This window comes from Anomalospiza imberbis, chromosome 7, assembly GCF_031753505.1.
Source record: "Anomalospiza imberbis isolate Cuckoo-Finch-1a 21T00152 chromosome 7, ASM3175350v1, whole genome shotgun sequence".
Taxonomy (NCBI): Eukaryota; Metazoa; Chordata; class Aves; order Passeriformes; family Viduidae; genus Anomalospiza; species Anomalospiza imberbis.
In genome coordinates, this window is record NC_089687.1 from 26,829,598 (window position 1) to 26,849,588 (window position 19,991).

Consider the following 19,991-nt stretch of genomic DNA (forward strand, 5'->3'; position numbering starts at 1 on the left):
GCAACAGACAAGCACCAAATTGTGCTCATATAAAAGGCGATTTGAACGGTGCGTGTTGCCCCGCGCTGCTCGGGTGTCCCCGGGGCACGGGCAGGTCTGTCTGCGGTAAGGCGGGGCCCCCTCCTTTGTCCTTGGCACAGCCCGGACGTGCACAGCGCGGAGCCTGGCTGACCTACTTCTGTGCCGCGGCCCTGCTGGGGAACCCAGCGGCTGCGTGCCGGTGGGAGGCAGGCGGAAAGCGCCGGTCCTTGCCCTTAGAAGTCCCCACTTGCTTCACAGGCGGGTTATCTGTACTGAAAACAGGCAGAGATTTTCCTGCCCGCAGGAAGAGAGGCTCCAAGAAACGCTTGGGTTTTGATTTATATCAGACATTCATTGCTGCATTTTATGCAACCATCCGTATGAGTCAGCACGCCTTTGTTTCCTCCATGCAAGGAGTATGCTGGAAAGTCAATAGTGAGAGAAATCTGAGGACTTTAATATTTCTGAAGATGTTTTTTTTCAAAGCAAAGACTTTGATACTTTACATTACATAACTAATTTTCTTAAAATCCCACAACCAGTAATATTGCCAAAGAAATTAGGTTCAAGGAGGTAGAGAATTTCCAGGTTCTACCTAGTTTTAAAGTACTGCTTCTGGCCCTGCTGGTAGAGTACTATTATTATGTAAGAGCTACTGCTACTTAGCTGGTTGCCCTAGAATACTACATTCATCCTGTTGGCTAGCACTAACTCCTCTCAGGCAAGCAAATTGGCATTATTGACGTTACAGATTGTTCATAGGTTAAAGTCTGCTTTTTTAAGAAATCTGTTTCTGATGGACTGAAGAAACTTTGCACAGACTGTATGTATGGGCCAATAGCTTTGAGAAAACCTCTTACGGCTATTGGCTCCTAAACTATACAGTAGCTTTGGAGAAATCAGTCAACAGAGGTTAATTTATTGGCTTCAGGTGATTGAGATTAAGTGCAGATAGGAAAGTAAGAGACATTATAAAACACCTGAGAACTCAGTTAAGTTATTAGGGCAAGTACTATGGGCAGTGCGTGCAAATGCAAGGCTGACTTTGGGTTTTGTGGGAAGAAGCTTGTGCAAGTGTATTTGGTATTTTTAAAGCAGCTTTTGTTACTTTCTCTTTAAGTGAATTCTATGTTGAATTTGAGCTGTTGATAAAGAAAAGTGGGAGCTTTACTGCTGTACATCCACAGTTTTCACAGTCTCAGTGGAGATTACCTTTGAAGATCTTGTACAAATCTAGCTTGTGTCTTGGAGAGCTGATGCATCCACAAGTGATGGAATAAGAAGGGAGTCAAGAAAGGTGGTGCTACTGTTAGTGTGTAGGCTGATGAGCACGTTCTAACCCTGTATCTTTATGGCTATGTACGTGGATAGGTAACTACACTCTGACTCATGTGAGTGTTAGCTTTTATTATGGGATTACTTGAAAAAACTGGGTTTGTGCCAGAGTCTGAGACTTTGGCCTTAGCACAGTAAGGCTCTGTTTTTAAAAGCCCCTTTAAAATTTATAAAAAGCAGTAATGTTCAGGATAGAATATTTGTCATTTTCCATTTTGTTAGTATTGTATGTTGTTGTGGAGCCCTTGCGTGGCTTATTTTGGTGCTTTGTGTGTGTTTATAAGCTCATAATGAGCTCTTACTGTGAGCTTGGCATAGCATGAACGAGTTTGGCTTTTCTGACTGCTCGGCCTTGCCTAAGAAAGATCATCTTCATTCTGTAGCTCTGTGTAGCATTTGTTTTGGTTCTCTTTATTTTTTCCCTCCCTTGTTAATTCTGACTTGTTTTAACAGTTGTGATTAAAACTAATTCCCATGAGTTTAGATACTGATTGTTCCACTGGCTGGTAAAAGTGCACCTCTTGGTGTAGCTGTGTTTGGAGCTTGGCATTCAGTGACAAGCAGAAGTGCAGGCACAGAGTGCAGCTGCTTTGGTGTTTGGTGTTATTACAGGGGAACATGGCACACAGAGCATTGAGCTGTTAGTGTTAATGAATGCCCCCTGCCCAGAGCTAATGAATGTACTCTGCCCTTTCTCAAAGGTAGCTGGTAAAGTTAAAACTCTGTTTAGTACCATGAGGATAATAATCTCCTATTTCAATTGAGCTAATTTCTGTTGATTCGTTGATTTTGCATTCATGTTATTTCATGGTTCTCATGTCTGGACTTTTTTTCTACTTACTGGTCACTTAGATCTAAGCATATGCCTATGCCAGCAGCGATGCCATGCAGGAGTTGCCCAAGCAGTTACAGAGGGGCAGTTAGGACTCCATGCTATAGTCCAAACAGCTTGCAGCCTAAATGTAACCTTTTAGGTAGATGTTATTTCTTGTGCAGACCTCTGAATAGGCATGCTGTGCCAATGTAAAGCAGGGCACCTGTTCTGTTTTAATGATACATCTTTGCAAATTTGTTCAAATGCAACTGCCTGGCTGCAGATTTGGTTAATACATGCAGAATGCATTGCTTTGCATGGTTGCAATGACTTTTAAAAAAGTGCACTGTGGCTAAACAGAAAAGTGAGTTTTGTTATGACATATCTTAGTAACAACCTCAGCAGGATATTAGGGGTAGGCAGAATGAAAGTGACTTTTGCTCCAAGATCTGCTGTTGTGGGAAGGGTTATGCGACTTCACAGAATTGTTAGGATTGGAAGGGATCTCTGGAGAGCATCGAGTCCAACCCCTGCCACGGCAGGGTCACCTGCAGCAGGTGACACAGGAGCATGACCAGGTGGGGTTTGCATGTCTCCAGAGAGGGAGATTCCGTGAGTTCCCTGAGCAGCCTGTTCCAGTGCTCTGCCACCCTCAACGTAAGTTCTTTCTCAAGCTGAGGTGGAAGTTACTGTCCTTTAGTTTATGGCCATTACTCTTCATTCCGTCACTGAGCACCACTGAGCAGTGTCTGGCACCATCCTCTTGGCACCGCCTTTGAGGTATTTCTATGCATTCATGAGATCCCCTCACACTCTCCTCCAGACTGAACAGGCCCAGCTCCCGCAGTCTCTCCTCATGAAGAGAGATGCTCCGGGCCCGTCACCATCTTTGTGGCATCCGCTGGACCCTCCCCAGCTGCTCCGGTCGCCATGGTGCCCTTAACGTTCGTTGCTTCTTTCAACGGCGATTCCCGCTCTCCTCCGCGGCCTCGGTGGGAGCCGGTGCCGCGGCGGCTCCGTGCGAGGGCCGGGAGGGGCGGCAGGCGGAGCCTGGGAGGGAAGTGAGCTCAGGCGCACCGGAAATCCCGCCCGTGCCGCGGCCCTGTGTTTGCGCTGCGGGCAGAGAAAGGAGCGGAGCGCCTGCAGCGGCCCAGCCGAGCCTGCCGCACGACACGGGGCCGAGCCATGTCTGACCAGGTACGGGCAGCTGTCCTGGCCGCGGGGGGACGGCACGGTGCGCGCGGCGGCCACGGGGGCTCGGAGGAGCTGCCTGCCCCCCCCCACCGCCCGCACTCTCCGCCGCCGCGGGGCAGCCCCGGCCCGCGGCGAGCGGAGTCGCGGTCGCCCGGAGGGCGCCGGGGGGACGATTCCCCTAGGGGAGTGTGTGTCTGTGTATGGATGGATGCCGATCTCCGACCTCGGCCAGATTCGGGCCCCTCTCCCTGTGCATTTTAATCCTTTTTCCTTCTTCCCTCGGGGTGTTTCGCGAGGAGCGCGGTCGGGCTCCAGGCAGGGATACTCGGGGGCCGGGGCGGCGTCCGGACGGAGCGGGATTGCAGCCCGGGCAGCCCCGGCCCTGGAAACCCGGGAATGCAGCGAGGGATGAGCTGTGTTGCACAACTGTTGTTTCTTTTCGTTTTCCATTTCCCGGGTGTGTGGTAGGATGGTTTTCCCCCGGAGTGGGCTTTGTGCGGGTTATGCTAGGCTTGCCAGGTCCTCTGTTCGCCCTAGTAATGCGAAAGCCTGTTTTTCTCCCCCTTCTTTCTCAGCTGAGCGTTGCCTATATTAAACACCCTGTCCTTTATCAAGGCTCTGTACTGCCTTCGCTCCAAATAATATTCTCGTTATGCCCACGTCATTTGTGTCTTCTGAGCCGGGGAGTTGAATAGTTGCTTGTACCGCAAGTTCCTGGGTTGCTCGGCCTGGCATATATACAGTGCTTTGCCTACAACTATTGCTTTAGGCTATATGACCTGCTAGTGGAAAGTTAAAACAGCGTTCCGGTTTTGTCTTCTGTTTTGCTTTATTTTTTATCTTGTCGTCACAGGGCAATGTTTTCTATCTTTGATTTTTCCCAAAGTGTAGCCATCGTGATAATGTCAGTACGCACAAATGTTTATTGTAGTGCTGTGAAGTCAAGAATAGTACTGGTGCCAGCCAGGAAATTAAAAGTCCCCAGAGACAAAGCTCAGCTTAGTGCATACCGTGTCTGCTTTGGGGAGTAGCCTTGGTGCAGGAGGAGCGGTGAAAAGAAGCCAGCGCTGTGTGCGCTGGTGGTCTTCCTCCCCGCCCCCGACTTCCCAGCACAATGCAGCTGACAATGGTGCTGCTGCCTCTCTGTGCCTGTGCCTGGGAGAGGGGCAGCACAGCGATTGCTGCCTCCTAGGAGGACACATTACCCCTGTAGCAAAATACGTGAAAGTGGCTGCATATAAAAAAAAAACCAAACAAACTCACCAACAATTTCTGAACTAGATTTTATAGGCAGATGTTCACATGACCTGCTCTCTAGTTGTCTGCATATGGGAACCAAGGCGTGTTTTAACAAATAGCAGCTTTCATTAGTTAGGTAAATCCTTCCCCAGGCAAGTTCTGCTAAAATACTTGTGTATTTTGTCTTTGAGACTGCTTGAAGTATGTAAAATTCCATGTATGTGATAACCTGTTGTGGCTATGTATCTTAAAGGTCTGTGAATAAGGAGCCTGCTGTTTATTTTTGATAGATAAGCAAAACACTGTTAGACGTTGTGTCATTCATTTCTGGGGGGACTGTGCAACAAGAGCCAAACAGATGCTTAAGTAGAAGGATAATGTAAGGTTATGCAGCACTGTAAATCTCATTCCTCTGTTTATCAATCCTACAAGAATACCTGGATTACCTAAAATTGTGAATTGCTTAGAGTATCGTTCTTTTTGGCCCTGGAATTAAGTTAAGAGGGGGGGTCATTTATCACCAGTAAAAGAAGGGGTTACTTTATTTTCAGTGGGAAATTGACTTTTATGATAAGTAAAAATGCTTGAAAGAAGGGCAGACTTCAAAAAAAAACCAAAAAAACCCCACATGGTTGCTTAGTGGGATCTAAGCAAAAAAACAAAAATTTTTTTCCCCTCCCTTCAAGTGTGTTACGCTGTTTTTGCATTATTTGAATCTAAATGTTATCTGTTCATGTACTGCTAATAAAGAATGCTATAGTTTGTGTGTGTTTTCCACTCCTTGAAAAAATGTAAGAGTTTATTTGCTTTGCTGTGAAGTATGTTGTACATCTGTTCCTCTAGTAATTTTAGTTTTGATGATTTTTCTTTAAAGTGCTGAGTATAGAGTTTGTTTTTTTAAGGTTAGACATTGAAGTTTGAGCCCTTCTGAAAATTGAAGGAGGAAACTTGCAATATGTTGCCTCACGATGTTTGTTTTGTGTATGTTTTGTTTTTGTTAATTGCAATAGCAATACCAGTGTGTTTCATCCAAGAAACTTCGTGTGCTTTTTAGGGTCCTTACATAAGTGTGAGACAGTGCTGGGAGCCTTATATTGTGCTCTTTAGGAAAACTGCAATGAAGCCTTTAAAACCTTAGTCATCTAATGAAAAGTTAGGAATTGGAGTGTTGTGGTATTTCTGTTCTTTTGTACGGTGGTGTTTTTTATGTCCTGTTTCATGAGGTACCCTAAAGCACCCATTCTTTTCACAGGGCAAGAAGTCTGGAGGCTTGCTTGCTAATTGCTGATCCAGGATTTTGTTAATGAATGCTAGTAGTTTTAACAACTTTGCAATCTCCTTCCTTTCTTTATTCCTAAATGGTTTTGTGTTGCCTTAACCATTTGGCATGGAATAGCAGCATAGTTCACTGACAAACTGCAGAGAGCATTTTCAGACTTGCTGTGTCTTGTATCCTGATGTAAAGTACTCTGCTCCTATTTTAAGCTTTGATTATTGGCACTTCTATTGTTTGATTTTATATTATTTCTCTTCTCCTAAAGCTACAGCTTTCTTTCCTCTTATTTTGTGGGTGAGAGGTTGTGGACCTTTAAACAAGCGTCTTTACGGTTTGAAGACTCCAATTCCCTCTGCTTATTCTACTGTTTGGTGCTTTCCCTATTTGTTTTTAATACTAGAGCCCTCTTTCCTTGAGGGTAGGAATCAAATATGAATCATAGTTTAATCACTCATATTGGCCAGAGGCACTGTCATAGTAGCAATGATCATTAGTAATGCCTTGTACAGGATGATTTGGTTTGGAAGCCTGAGTAGGTAGATCTGTTACAATGTACAGAACTATATAACTACTACAAATACCTCTACTGCTGGGATAATACTTTGTCATGCAATTTGTAAAGTAAATTTAGACAGTGACTGACCTGAAATGTCATGTAAAGGAACAGCGTTCTTACAAACTCTTTCAGTAATAGTGAAACAGGAGCTAGTGAATAGCTAGTAATAGTGAAACAGACCAGATCAGTAGAGATCTGAATCTTGCTCTGATTCCTAGAAGTTAGTAAGTAATGCTGCATAAAGACATTAAAACAGCTGTTTGTGCAAATTATCAGAACAAGTTGCAGCTTCTTGTTTTTCTTTCTGGTCAGGAGTGAATACCGGTGTTTCTATTCCTGCAACTAGTCCCAAATGTGTTAGGGAAGACTTTGGTGGGGAGCACAGGTGATCTGACTGTGTTACCCGTGATGAACTCCTTTCATGCTTCTAAAGTGACTTGCTTGAAGTCCTGTGTATGTCAGGCTTCTTGAAAACCTGGGTTGAGGTTTTGGATTTGAGCTTGAAGGGTGATGAATCAGTCCCTGCAGTTTAGGTTGTGCCTGGATGGGTATTAAAAAAATAAAAGGTATTCAAACCAGGTGGAGTCTCTGGCTCATACTTCTTTTCATTGTAGAAACTGAATTGATCTGGGTTGAGGCAGTGAGTCAAACTGATAGAAAGAACACTTCCTCTCTTTCTTTACTCCAGATTGAGACTGAAACAGATGGGAAGGGTGTTTGCTGACTTGCCCTGTGACCTTCCCTGATCTTTTAATGTTCAGAGAAGTTGTGTGTGTTTAACTTCTTTAGGGAGCAGGGGGAAAAAAACTTTAAAATGTTTTAATCTGGAGATAGAGACCTATTTGGATGGACTTAATAGAGAATGTTAGTATTTTGTGTGTTTTTGGCACTCAATCCTGAATTTCAAGTCCAACCATATAGAGGATATTTCTGTACCTTTAGCAAAAAGTCCCTTTTGGGATAGGAAGCCTCTGGTAGGCATCCGTACATATTTTGTTTATTTTTGTCTACAATGTTAAGAAGTAAAATATAAAAAGATTATTTCAAACACGATCGGCAGGGTACCTGTGGTTATGACTACTTGGGAACAATTCTTTGTTGAGCACCATCTAGACCTGATGTCTGTGTAAAATCCCTTTGTCCTGCAGTGGAACATAGCTAAAGGCCTGATGCAGGATATGTAGTGACAGGCAAGGAATGGGGTTAATAGTACCTGATTTCTCACTTGTTTCATCTATCAACTGGTAGCATGAAAACTCTGGTGTCCTTAATTAATGTCTTGGAGTGTATAACACTTAAACCCTTTTGATGAGCTGTAGTGCTCAAGCTGTTGAATCAAACTTGTCTGTACAGTTAATTCTTACCCTGGAAAGATATCAAAACACTATAGTGCTTGGAACTGCACCTTTTAGAACTTTGAAGTATTGTGGTCTTAAAACAAACGTGTTAGAAGGAAGCTCTTTTGTTGTCATAGAAAAGAAGCTAGCTGACCAGCCTTTTGAAAATAAGGGCTACCTTTGATGCAGTCGATTGAAAAATGTTTGCATGGTTCACTCTCTATGTCGATAGGGAGTCACAAGTACTTTCTGTTTACTCTCCTCACAATGTTCCTTTTTTCTGTCAAATATCTGAGCCTCGTAGTAAGCTTCTTGTGGGGTTTTTGCTGTTTGTTTGTTGTCTAGGAGCTAGAGGTATAAAATCATACTTCTTATTTTTGTATGCCATCTGTTTCCAAATGGTTCTTCTCTCATTTCTTATGTTCTTTATGATGTTTCTTTTCTCTCATTAATTAAGCTTCTCACAGGTAGACAGACAGCCTTTCATAATAGTATGTTGCTGTTATTTTTGTGCACACACACACAGAGAAAGAAGACACCTTGAGTAGTCTGATTTCATGCAATAAAGAGGATGAAAGCTGCCATACTGTCCAGTGAAAATAATGAAGTGTTTAACTGATCGGGATTTTTTGTTTTTCTTGCAGGAAGCAAAACCTTCAGCTGAGGACTTAGGAGATAAGAAAGAAGGGGAGTACATTAAACTCAAAGTCATTGGGCAGGTGAGTTTTTTACATAATTGCTTGTTGACATTTGATGGAGGTGTGACTTCTTGTACGGTAGAAATGATGGAATGCAAGTCGATACTTTCAGTTCTTCAGTGTGGATCCTCCCCTGCCATAAACTACTTCCAGTTGCCAGAAATGTGTATTAAGATACTCTGGTATGCTTTTTTTGATGCATTGAGGGATGAATTTATCCAAGGGTATGAATGAAATAAGGTGGCAAACTTGATAAATTGAGGTCCTCAAAGTTTGTGTAGTACCCTAGGCATGAGGTCAGCTTTATTTTTCAGGGATAGGAAAAGGGATTGTTGGCTGCCCTGTTAGTAGATGTAGCAACCAGATGATTGGTGGATTAGGAGTCTGTATTCCTGCTGTGTTGGAATGTGAATGTTGAGAATGTTGGAATCTTCTGTGCAAAGAATCCCTAGCTCAGATGACAACTAGAATTGTTTGTTGGAGTTGTATTCTTTGCTGCAGTTGGGTGGAGATAGATGACTTTCAAGTAGGAGTGACAGAAATTACCTTACCTCTTGCTGGCCTAATCAGCAGTTACAGGAACACATTGAAAAGCTGGAAGTGGCCCACATGCCTTTTGCACAGAACCTCTTGCAATCTGTTTTATCTGTAGCCATTTTGACAGTTGAAGCTACTTGCATCTTACGGCTAGTGAGAAGGACTACAGAATAATAAGACATGAGATTTCTCCTTTGGTTAGACTTGTGTTGCCAAGTCTGCCTGTATCCTAACTTCTAGATAATTACTCTTAATTGAACAAGGTTTCGTATATATTTTGAAGTGCAAGCTTTAACTTGTTTCTTTAGAATCTTAGAACAGAATTCCCCTGCATATGTATGTTTGTATTTCATAAGTATATCATCTGGATAAAGATGGCAGCACAGACTGAACCATGTATGAGTTTTAGTAATTTTAAATCCAAAACCTCCATGTTGAGCCTAAGGCTATATGATGCCATCTGTTTTTTTAAAAAGAGCTTCCTGTGGAAGTACATAGTGAATTTAGTGACTGATAAAGCATCCTGGAGGTTCACGTTATGATGCACCAAATAGTTAAATCATATTCCGTGTTTCATGTAAGTTTTATATAAAAGTTTTTTCTTAATGAAATGTTTAAAATAGATAAAGTTATCAGTTACTACAAGGAGAGTAAATTTTTTTTCTTTTCTGTCCTTAGGACAGCAGTGAAATTCACTTCAAGGTGAAAATGACAACACACCTCAAGAAACTCAAAGAATCATACTGTCAAAGACAGGTTTGTGAAACAATGAGATTCTTTAAAAATAAAATAAAAACCCAAACCACTTTTCTCACTGTGCTTTCAAATAAAGACGTTTGAGGTATCTGATGGTACAAACATAATGGATCTCCTTGTTTCTTTCAACAAGTAAAAAGTATTCCTATGTAAGACAATTGTGAAGTTATACCCTAAGTTAAAGAAATCTGCAATATTAATTGTGTATGTAGGTAAATAGGAACAATTGTTACAGAACAAAAACATCTCTTCACTTCCTGATTCTGTGGCAGACATTGTGGATTCACAGCTGCTATTTCCAGAAGCCCTGGCCTAGTTTGCCCTCAGCTTTGGGGATAGATGCCTTGTGTGGCCTTTTCTTGGATAAGTGTGTTGGAGTTCACTTCAGGAGATATAATCATAAGTAATAATACTTCAGGGGCTTTTTCCTAATACTTTGAGACAAGTTGAACTTGTCATTTAAGTGTTCTTTCACAAAATGTGTCATTTTTTGCTGTCTTTCTGGAGTAGGAGGAAAGAAAAGATCAAACACCAGATACATTTGTAGCCAAATCCAAATGGTTAAAATTATGATTAATTTTTAAAAAACTGAAAAAATCATCTTGGAAATAATTAATGCAGCATACTTACTGACTAATGAAGATACATGTGTGGAATTCTTTCCTAAAGAAAGAAATAATTTTTTGAATGAGTACATCTGTATCTCCTGAGCTGAATTCTGGAGGGTCTCTGATTTCCTTTGCAGCAGTCAGTGCAGTTTTTGGTGTCAAGTGGCCTTTCTCTGATAAAGGGACTATGAACATTTCTTCCACATTGGCCACAGGGATTGTTGAAACAGTGTGAAGATCTGTCCTTACCTGAGAAAATTTTCTGCCTAGTTATTTGCAAACAGTATTTGAGAGCTAAGTGATAAAATTGTGTCATATTCCACATGAGTTTGTTTTGCTCATAACTTGCAAGAGGAGGAAAAGATGAGGTGTTTGCCTTATCTATTGATGTGAAGTATGACGTTCTGCCGGAACATGGGCACATTGTGCAACAGACATACTTTAACTTAACTCTGTTTACCTTTGGGATGTGTGTTTCACCTTTTCTTCCCCTCAGCTCTGCTCTTTCTTGTTCCCAGTGCTGAACATTTGCAGAATTGATAATGGTAAAGGTTGTGATTCCTTCCTGTAGCCATAGAAGATTGGGAAAGCAAGGGTAGGAGTTCATGAAGTAAACATCATGTTCCTCCTGTTGTCTTAGGATCCTTAAATAAGGCTGATATGCTGTTCAGAAAAATACTTATGTAAATATATCATGGGAGAGAGGGTATAGTCAGTACTTAGTTCATAAATACAGACAACTAAGGAAACTTCCAAGCTGTTGAGCTACAACTCCAGTGAGACTCTGGAACAAACATGCATTTTGGCACTATCGTACTTTTTGAGCCACTTCTTGGTAGTCTACTTGAATGCAACAGAATATCTGAGCTCCCTGTGTAACAGGAACTAACACTCTTCTATATTTTCATCTGTTGTTTTTATTTAAAATGTTTTTTCTTGTAAACCCATACAAGATTCAGTAAGTTGGGTTATTTTCTTATACATATGTTTCTTTTCTTCTTAGGGTGTTCCAATGAATTCACTCAGGTTTCTCTTCGAGGGTCAGAGAATTACTGATAATCATACCCCCAAGGAGGTGAGTTTCTTCCTAGAAATATAGTTCGACTATATTTCTTTAACTAGCATCTTTTAATAAGATTAGATAGGCAGCTTGGAAGGAGCCTGCTTGGACCTCCATGTGTAATGCCTCAGAAGGGAGGGTGTAGTCACTGCTTATTAGAGGGGGAAAAAAACATGAAGGGAATCTTCCCATTGTTGAGCTTGAGCTTCAGTATGGCTTTGGAATAAATAAGTATTTAGTTCACATTTAGTAGATCAAAGTGTAAATAAACAGAAAACAGTTACTTCTGTCCAGTGACTTCCACCAATTGTTACGAAAAAGCAGGAAGAAACTCATAGTAATGACCTTCTGGAAGTACCAAACAAACTTGTTGACTGTGAAATTGAACAAGTTGCTCTCTCTGAGAGAATAGTTGTAAACAGGCTTTGAGTTGCAAATTGTAGGTGTTAAGCTGCACTGTGAGCTAGTAGTGCACTATAGTAGATGTAATTCATATGGCACAGCTGATGCATTCACTATGATGTTGGTGATGTCCTTGTTCCCCCTAAACAAGGAGTTTAGAGAAGGGTAAAGCCAGCAACTTCCAGGCTGATGTGAACTGCTCCACAAGTGGGTCTTTGCTGTAAGGCTTTTGCTTTGACTCAAATACCTAAGTCTGAAGAAAAATGGCTAAAAATTGTGAATATCGTCTAGTGAGATGGAGACTGAAACTTTCTTCACCCTTTTGATGAATTATGATGGGACAGGAACAAAGCATTGTAAAATTTTTCTAAGACCTACTCTGATTTCATCACACCAGATCTATACAATTATTAATAAATTACTAATAACAATTATTTGCTGTTTTTTTTCTCTGTTCTCACAGCTGGGGATGGAGGAGGAAGATGTGATTGAAGTTTATCAGGAACAGACGGGGGGTCACTCAACAGTTTAGATCCTTCTGATTTTCTTCCCCCTTAATCCTTTTTTATTTTTAAATAATAGTTCTTTTGTAATGTGGTGTTCAACACTGAAACTGGCACCCCATCTCTGGGAGTTTACTTTCAAGCGTCTGGTATTTTGAATTCTCGTGCTCATTATACACTATTGTTTCTGTTTTCATTGTGCTGAACTTCTGTGATCCAGCTGCAACCTTGCTCCCCTCTTCCCTTCTGCCCCCCCCTTTAGGAATACATGTACTCACATGCATTTGTATGTTCACTGGGTTCGTGCATTTCAGGCACGAAGGCTGTAAGATCTGCCAGGTGGGCGAGTGTTCTTAATGACTTCCATATCTGCCCTGAAGTTTTGATGTGTGACTGTCTCACTCCTGGACTATAACTTTCAGTGCAAGATGAAGTTTTTCAGAGAACTAAACTGTGGAGAAGTTGTGTATCCATAACTCAGAGCTATTTTGCTTAAATTATGCTGATGGCCCAATGCAGAAGATCGCCGAGTTGGAAATGGAAAAGCTAGAACTGTTGTCATCTGTTCCTTGCTCCAGAGATGGCTTTGCTGAAGACGTGAAATTGAAAACCCTAATGTTTTTTAAATATTACCAGAAGAGCCCAGAAGCATTTTAACCTCATATAGCAATTAGTACGCGCAGGTATCCATGCAAGAATGTTCACAGCAGCCAACTGGTGTTACTTTGACACGCTTGTTTGTACCTATTGGCCTGGGACGTGGGTTTTGAATGGACATTGTCTGTACCAGCTTCATTTAAAATAAACAAGAAAACCAATTTTATAAACAATTTGCATTTTCTTTTCAAATGTTTGGAAATGAGAAAAACCATTAGAAGTTATAATTAGGGAATGCTTTTCCAGTGACTATAAGTTGAAGCCAGAAAAAAATTGTGCTCTGTAAATATACCTCATAACATTTTTTTTTTTCCTACTTGCCCTCATAAAATACTTGATCTGCTTGTTTTGCAGGCAACTCTTAGAGACTACTAGCTATTTCTTTTCTTGGAAGAGACTATTCACATACAGTTTCATAAATCTTCACTTCATGCACAGAATTTAAACTGAACATGCAACTTAGAAGTAAATAAAAATGGCTTTTAATGTCTACATTTCATATTATATGGTACCATTAAATAATCTATGTTGGATGACATGGAAGTATCATGACAGTTCATTGGGCATTATTATCAGGGTGTACATGTCCCAGCTACCTGCAGGTGATAAATGGTCAGTTTGAGAACTTGTTACTGGATATGAAAGCTGAGGTGGGAGATTATGGGCAGAGTAGTGTGAGGAGAAGATTTCACTATTCTCCCTGCTTCACCTGTTTTGCAGATGAATAGGACTTGTTTGGTAAATCAAGTTCTGTATAAATGCCAGCTTCAATTAAAGACACATGCTGGCATACTTGGAAAAAATAGCAGGTTTTAAGTATTTTTTAATGGCATTTGCTGTAAAGTTAGATGTGCATTTTCTTTCATGCTTGTGGTTGTCCTGTTCCTGATTTAGTAATACTTTTGTATGCATAGTGGCACTAAGCAGTTTTTTAAAGATTAAAATTTTTGTTTACAAAATGTCATAATAATGGGGTTTTCTTAAAGTATTTTATGTAATTCAGTTCTTAAGGAAAGAGGGATTGCTGTGATGATGTAGAATGACACGGCTGCTCTGCATTTACCTCCAATTACTTTTATAAAATACCAAATACATTTGCTTCAGAATACCAGAAATAAAACAACCTTGTAACTAGTACCAGATAATATTTTAAGTTAAAATTTGTATAATGCTCTTTTTTGTAGGCAAGTTCCTATCATCTCTCTTCTGCAAACTTGGAACTGAGGTGCAGCTACTGGGGTTACTGTTGAAGCTGAAAGCAGAGCTGAGAACTGAATCCACATCCCTGGGGTTTGATGCTAGTACTCTAGTGGCTGCCCTGACTATCTTTGCTTCTAGCTGTTCACTTTCCTCTTCCAAATCTGTTTTTCTATGTTCATTTATATCAGCTTTCTAGCTGAAGCACTGCATTCGGTTCTCTTGAGACTGTGGAGGAGGGTTTTCTGCAAAATGCAGCTTCAGTAGGATAAAGCTCAAGGCGAAGATTGCTTTTTGTTCTGTAACCTTGTCCTAAAATACATCTCTTTATAGAGTGGATGTGGAACCAGTGACAGACTGATTTGACCTCTTTTTCAGGCTGGTTGTGAAGCCTCAAAGAGCCTCAACAGAGCTGTTGGTCCACAGTCATGTCTTTGCTGATAGAACTTGATAGAACAGTAATGAGAGGAAAACTGTCCCCTGCCTTGAAGATTGAGAGCTCTGCAAATTGAGAAGATACATGTGCTATAGATCCACTAGTACCTTTTTAAAGAAGTTAATTCTTGGGAATTACAGGTTGAAATAAAACCTGAATTTTAAAGTAAAACCAACCTGAGTCAGTAAGCTAGACTTTTTTTTTTTTTTCTTTTCATTTTGGAAGAGCTAGTCCCTTTCAAATAATTTCTTTTTAAAAACATGCTCTAGAGTGGAAGTTTTAAAGCACTTACATTTTCAAAGGCTGTAACTGGAAATAAGGTTGAATTTCATATGTTGGAGAAAAACAGAAAATCTCTCGCAATTTTTCTGTCTTTCCTTGTATATTAGAAAAAGGTTGGGTTTAACTGCTTTTAAAAAGTGTTGGGAGAATAAAACCATCTTCACTGAGTCAGTTAATGGAACAGAAGGTGGAAGCTAATACTTTATTTTGAATTATGACAATATGTTTAATATTCACTATGGTGATGTATAAAAGCTTTATTGAAAGGCACTTTGCAAAACCATCAGTCTTAACAGCTTTTCTCAAAGCTGCTGTGCCTAGAGGATTTGTGTATTCTCTTAAGTATAAACATGTCTGCATGATCACCAGCTTGATAAAATTAGGATGTTTTAAAGTTAAATGCATAAATGTTGGCAGGATTTAGACTTCAGTTAATGTTAGATAATGCTAAAACATGAATTCTGCCATGAATTTGGACTAGCCATGTATTGTTTTAGAAATACTACAGTTGTTTACTAGTTTTTAGCTTTTCCTAATTTAAATGGAAATTATTTAAGAATACAGTATTAAAATATTTGTGTTGACCTGTGCTGTGCATCTCCTGTGTGCACATTTGAATTATTGCTGTTCAGGTAAATTTTCTTAAATAAGAAAATCAACCTCTGAAGCACTTTACAGAGACCAGTAGGAATTTTGCTGGATGTTTAGACTGGTTTTGGTTTGCTTTTAGAACCAGTACTTAATGCATATCTAATGAAGTTCAGCTTCAGTTTAGAGACTGCAAAAACTGATTACTCTTCTCCACAGGAAACTCTACAGGAACTGCGATACGAATTGAATCTACCGAAAATATCAGAGAAGCAAAAAAAAAAAAAGAATAACCTGATTAATAAGGAGCATAAGAACTTACCTTGCTACAGTTTCTCTGTAGTCTTTTTATTGCTGAATCTGAAATCTAGCTGCTTCTTACAGTAGCATGTTTATTGTGACTTTATTGCATCTGTTTTGGAGGATTCCTCCTGAAGTCAGCACTGAGGTCTTCATACCTTTTTATAACCTGGTGATTTCATTGTTTTATCTCTTAATGCAAAATGGACCAAAGGATCTACTTGGCACCTCAGGAGGTGTGTCTGGATTCATTTCTTCTGGCTGATAAAACATGAATGCTTTTACTTCCTATTGTTGGGATGTCAACACAGACCAGTGCTGCAGCCTAGGAAAATAAATATGTGAATGAGTAGCACCTGTGCCAAAGGGTTTCTCTTGAGCCAGACTGGATCCTTGAATTTGAGTGCAGCTGAAAGAACTTACGGCAGTGACCCATTCCTAGCACCAGGCATTTACTTACTCCTTTATACTTGTTTCAGGCCTAGCTTTTCAAACAGGTGAGCATGAGAAAACACTTGTGGATGAAGGATGTGTTGAGTGTGTTCTGGTCTGGTAGCTTCCATTAGTCATGCTCCTTGGACTGCTGAGGTGGTTCCAGATTTGTTCTATGCCTCCAAACAGTGTTAATGAAGGGGATGCAAGACAGAATTCCTTCTGGGATTAGAAAGCCGGTGCATTGACTTGACATGTACACGCTTGGTGAGCTCATTGCTGGTGCACTGGCACTTTCTTTGATTCTGCCACAGTGTACGTGGCACCTGTAGCACTGAGGCTGAGCAGGCGCCTGGGCTTCCCCGAGGAGTTGTCTTTGAGGAAGGTTTGGAATAGGCTGTGGAAGAACATGTTGGATTGTGCTGATACCTTCTTGTGGGCCAGCTTGTCCTGTCACAGCAGTAAGAAAGAGCAAGTGGTGCTAATTGCTGCTCAGCTGTAGTTATTGTTTGGCCTCTTATCCCTGATAGTGTTTTGTGGCTCATAAATTGACCTAGAAGGGCTGTTACACAATTTGCAATATATTAATGTGTACTATACAGCCTCCCAGTTCCTGTGTTCTGAGGTGCTCTAGGGAGCTGTGGAGGCTCTGGAGACTGCTCTGATGGATTGTGTAAAGGTAACCATAACTTCAGGTGTTCAGGGAAATCCAGTTGGGTTTCTTTCTGTAATATGTGATAAACACTAAAATAATTAGAGAAGACAGGTGCCTGTCAATTGCTGGTGCAGTTTGGAGAAATACTGAAAAACTGGTTAAATAGTAAAAGAAGAGCATTGTGTCTTGGGGCTGGAGTTGGTGGCAGTTTAAATCCTGAGGTACCAGTGGTGCTCTCCACTGTTAACTACACTGATGAAACTCCTACTACAGAGGTATTTTTGTATAGGCTGGCACTAGGTGTAAAGATGTGTTGCTATAACTGAGGAAAAAAATTAACTTCACTCTTTGCTTAATAGCTATATACCTGATTAAATTTAAAAGCTGTGCTTGTGTTTTGGCTTCCTCTAGAGGTAGTCTAGCATCTTCCTCTTTCTTCATTTGCTCCTCAGCCTTCTTATATGTTGCTATTTCTCAGTTTTTTCCTTCAAATTCCAGGTCTTCTATTGCCATATCAACCAGCTGCTGGCACTCTTCCTCTAACCACATTATCCCTTTTTGTCTGCATTTTTGTACCTCTTAGAAACATCACCAACAGCTATTGATTTTTTACATACTTTCTATTTAGGAAATAACTTTATCAGTTACAGTAAAAAACTTACAATACTGACATTACAAGCATTTAATACTGCCTCACATGAGTTTTTCCTAAATTGTAAGTGGATTTTTGTTCAAGCCTTTCTCTGCAACTATTTGTTAGAATCTCTTTTTTTAAACTGTAGATGCTGGGAGTTGGGCTTTCAGAGAAGATATGTAATGAAAACAAACTATCAGATGCAACACGAGTGTTGTGATTGCCAGGAATCTTGCATCCTGCAGCATAGCTAGGCTGTGGAATTTCTTTTTTCAGACTGCAGGGACTGTGGCAGAGAGGACTATTGCTACTGTATCTGTTTAAGAGAGAAGCAGCTTAGGTACTGCAAGTTTGGGATGTAGTGTCACAGGAATTTCAAGGCAGACCACAGGCTAAGTCTTTACCAGAAATCATCCATTCTGATGAACTATCTGCTGCTAAAGTAAGCATTAGTCTTTCTATAGACCATCTGCTGCTCCATGTTCTTCTAGCTGTTGCTTCTTCTGGAACTGCAGAATCTTCTTGTGGTAATCCTGCTGCTGCCAAATATGTTCTTGTGCTGTTTTCTATAATTGTGACTTCTTTGCTGCCACCTCCTCCTCATGGCACCTCCACTCCTCTAGTTTCTGTTTCTGTAAACTAAAACATAAATTATTATTAATTGCTATAGCAACCTTAGGTTTGCTGAGCATTCTTGCCTGAAGAGCAGATCCTAGCCGGAGGAGCTCAGCAGATTGCCAAAGTGAAGGGGAGAGAACAGAATAAAGGGAGAGCAGGTGCTGATTTTGTAGCATATGTCTGGTTGGTTCAGAAATATTAAAAAAAAATACTGTCTACTTTCCTTGACACTATTTGTAAGGGGGCAAAAATCTGTGTTGCATTTTTCACACATACTATTGAGAAAGATATAAGATATATGGGATGTGGGTACGTGGCTTAAATGGAACAAAAATTTGGAGAAAAGGGATGGAGGAGTACATAGGAACAGTTAGGAAAGTTCAGTAAGTAAGAGCTGGAAGAAAAAACTGGAATGCATCTTAGTGTAACAAGGACACAAACTCTGAACAAGAACCCGGGCTATGCAGCAAATGAGGCAGTGGAAAGCCTTGGCTGACATTTAAATGTAAACAGAATGACAGTGAAATGGGCTATTTTTGCAGGAGGATTCACTCTGAGAGTAGGGAGCATCAAAGAAAATCAAGGAGGTTCATGAAGCAAAGGGATATTCTCCTTATTTTGGGAATGGGAAGTTAAGGAAAATAAAACTAAAGGTCTTCCACCTCACTGAGTGTGGTTCAAAGTATTTTCCAGTCATCTTGGTGTTCTCAGTCCGGCAGTTTGACTTGAATGTCTATTTGCTTTTCCTGAAATAAAGTTAAGCAGGGCATGGCACTAATTAAAGAAAAAAAAAAGTTTTTTAAGCCTTTCTTTTCAGACGTGCGATTAAAACGTGCTGGTTCTACCGATGGGGCTCTCGGGGATGCCCGTTTTCCCGGGCATGCGCTGCAGTGCGTTCCGGCGTTTGCAGGTAGGCTGCAGCTCCTCGAGAGCGCCCGAGGAGGTCGCTGTTGTTCCCGGGAAATGCCGTTCCAATGCCAAATTACCAGATGGACGCGAAGCCATGAGATGGTGTCAAATGCGCTGTTTTGTGTAAGCACAACATTTCAAAGGGTGTTTAGAAATACTGATCGCTTTCCTAGAGCTTTGCCTCAAGTATTTGTTGGGTTTGGGCTTTTTCCTAAAGCTATGTCAGCAGAGGTAAAGAACAAAAATGCTCTTAATGACCTTTTTTTAAATAATATCCTTATATCATTAAGGAATAACCTACATTGCTACGAGATCTTTATAACCATGTCCTGAGGTTTTTGTCAGGCGAAGCACTCAGTAGTGGGTTTAGTGTTGTTTGGAAAGTATGGAATATCACCTTCATGAACTCCCTGTAAGCTAGGTACAATAAACTGAAAACTTAAATTTATTTAATGACCTTGATTCACTGTTGATACTATTTTTTTTCATTATCAACAAAGACTTTGAAAAGTCAGAATTCAGAGTAATGACAAATGGATTAAATTTTTTTAAAGTTAATTTAGTAGAAATATATGCAATACTAAATTTAAGAAAAAATCTAATATGCTGCTAAAAGATGGAACTTTATCTATGCACGTGTTTGAGATTAAAAGGTTTGTGTTGTTATACTCTCGTTTGGAATTTGCCCGGGAGTGCTGAAGCAGTTTGCTGCTTCTTCACACTGTTGTTAGTCTTCTGTAATGTTAGAAGATGCTTTGTTGTTATCTATGTTTTTTCGTGCTGAAACATCGTTAGGTGTAGATGCACGTTCCCGTTCCTGGCTTGCAAAAGAAAAGCAAAGACAACAGTAGGTCTGTCGTCATTCCATTCAAATGTTCCCTTCTCAAATGAGAAAATTATCCTCACTAACCACGTATATCCTCCGTGCTCCTCTGTTGTTCCTTTTC

General features: G+C 40.6%; 1 protein-coding gene and 1 long non-coding RNA gene across 2 annotated transcripts; one reads left to right on the forward strand and one right to left on the reverse strand.

Moving 5' to 3' along the window:
- The first annotated feature begins 3,215 nt into the window (after positions 1 to 3,215).
- Positions 3,216 to 13,166, forward strand: SUMO1 (small ubiquitin like modifier 1). Its single transcript, XM_068196194.1, has 5 exons — positions 3,216 to 3,367; positions 8,417 to 8,491; positions 9,686 to 9,763; positions 11,375 to 11,446; positions 12,297 to 13,166. Exons 1-5 carry the CDS (start codon positions 3,356 to 3,358, stop codon positions 12,363 to 12,365), a joined length of 306 nt encoding a protein of 101 aa, XP_068052295.1. The 5' UTR covers positions 3,216 to 3,355; the 3' UTR covers positions 12,366 to 13,166.
- Positions 11,281 to 19,187, reverse strand: LOC137477291 (uncharacterized). Its single transcript, XR_011000919.1, has 2 exons — positions 15,819 to 19,187; positions 11,281 to 12,080 (listed from the first exon to the last, which is right to left on the reverse strand). It is a non-coding gene; the product is annotated as an uncharacterized lncRNA (long non-coding RNA).
- Between the last annotated feature and the right edge of the window lie 804 nt (positions 19,188 to 19,991).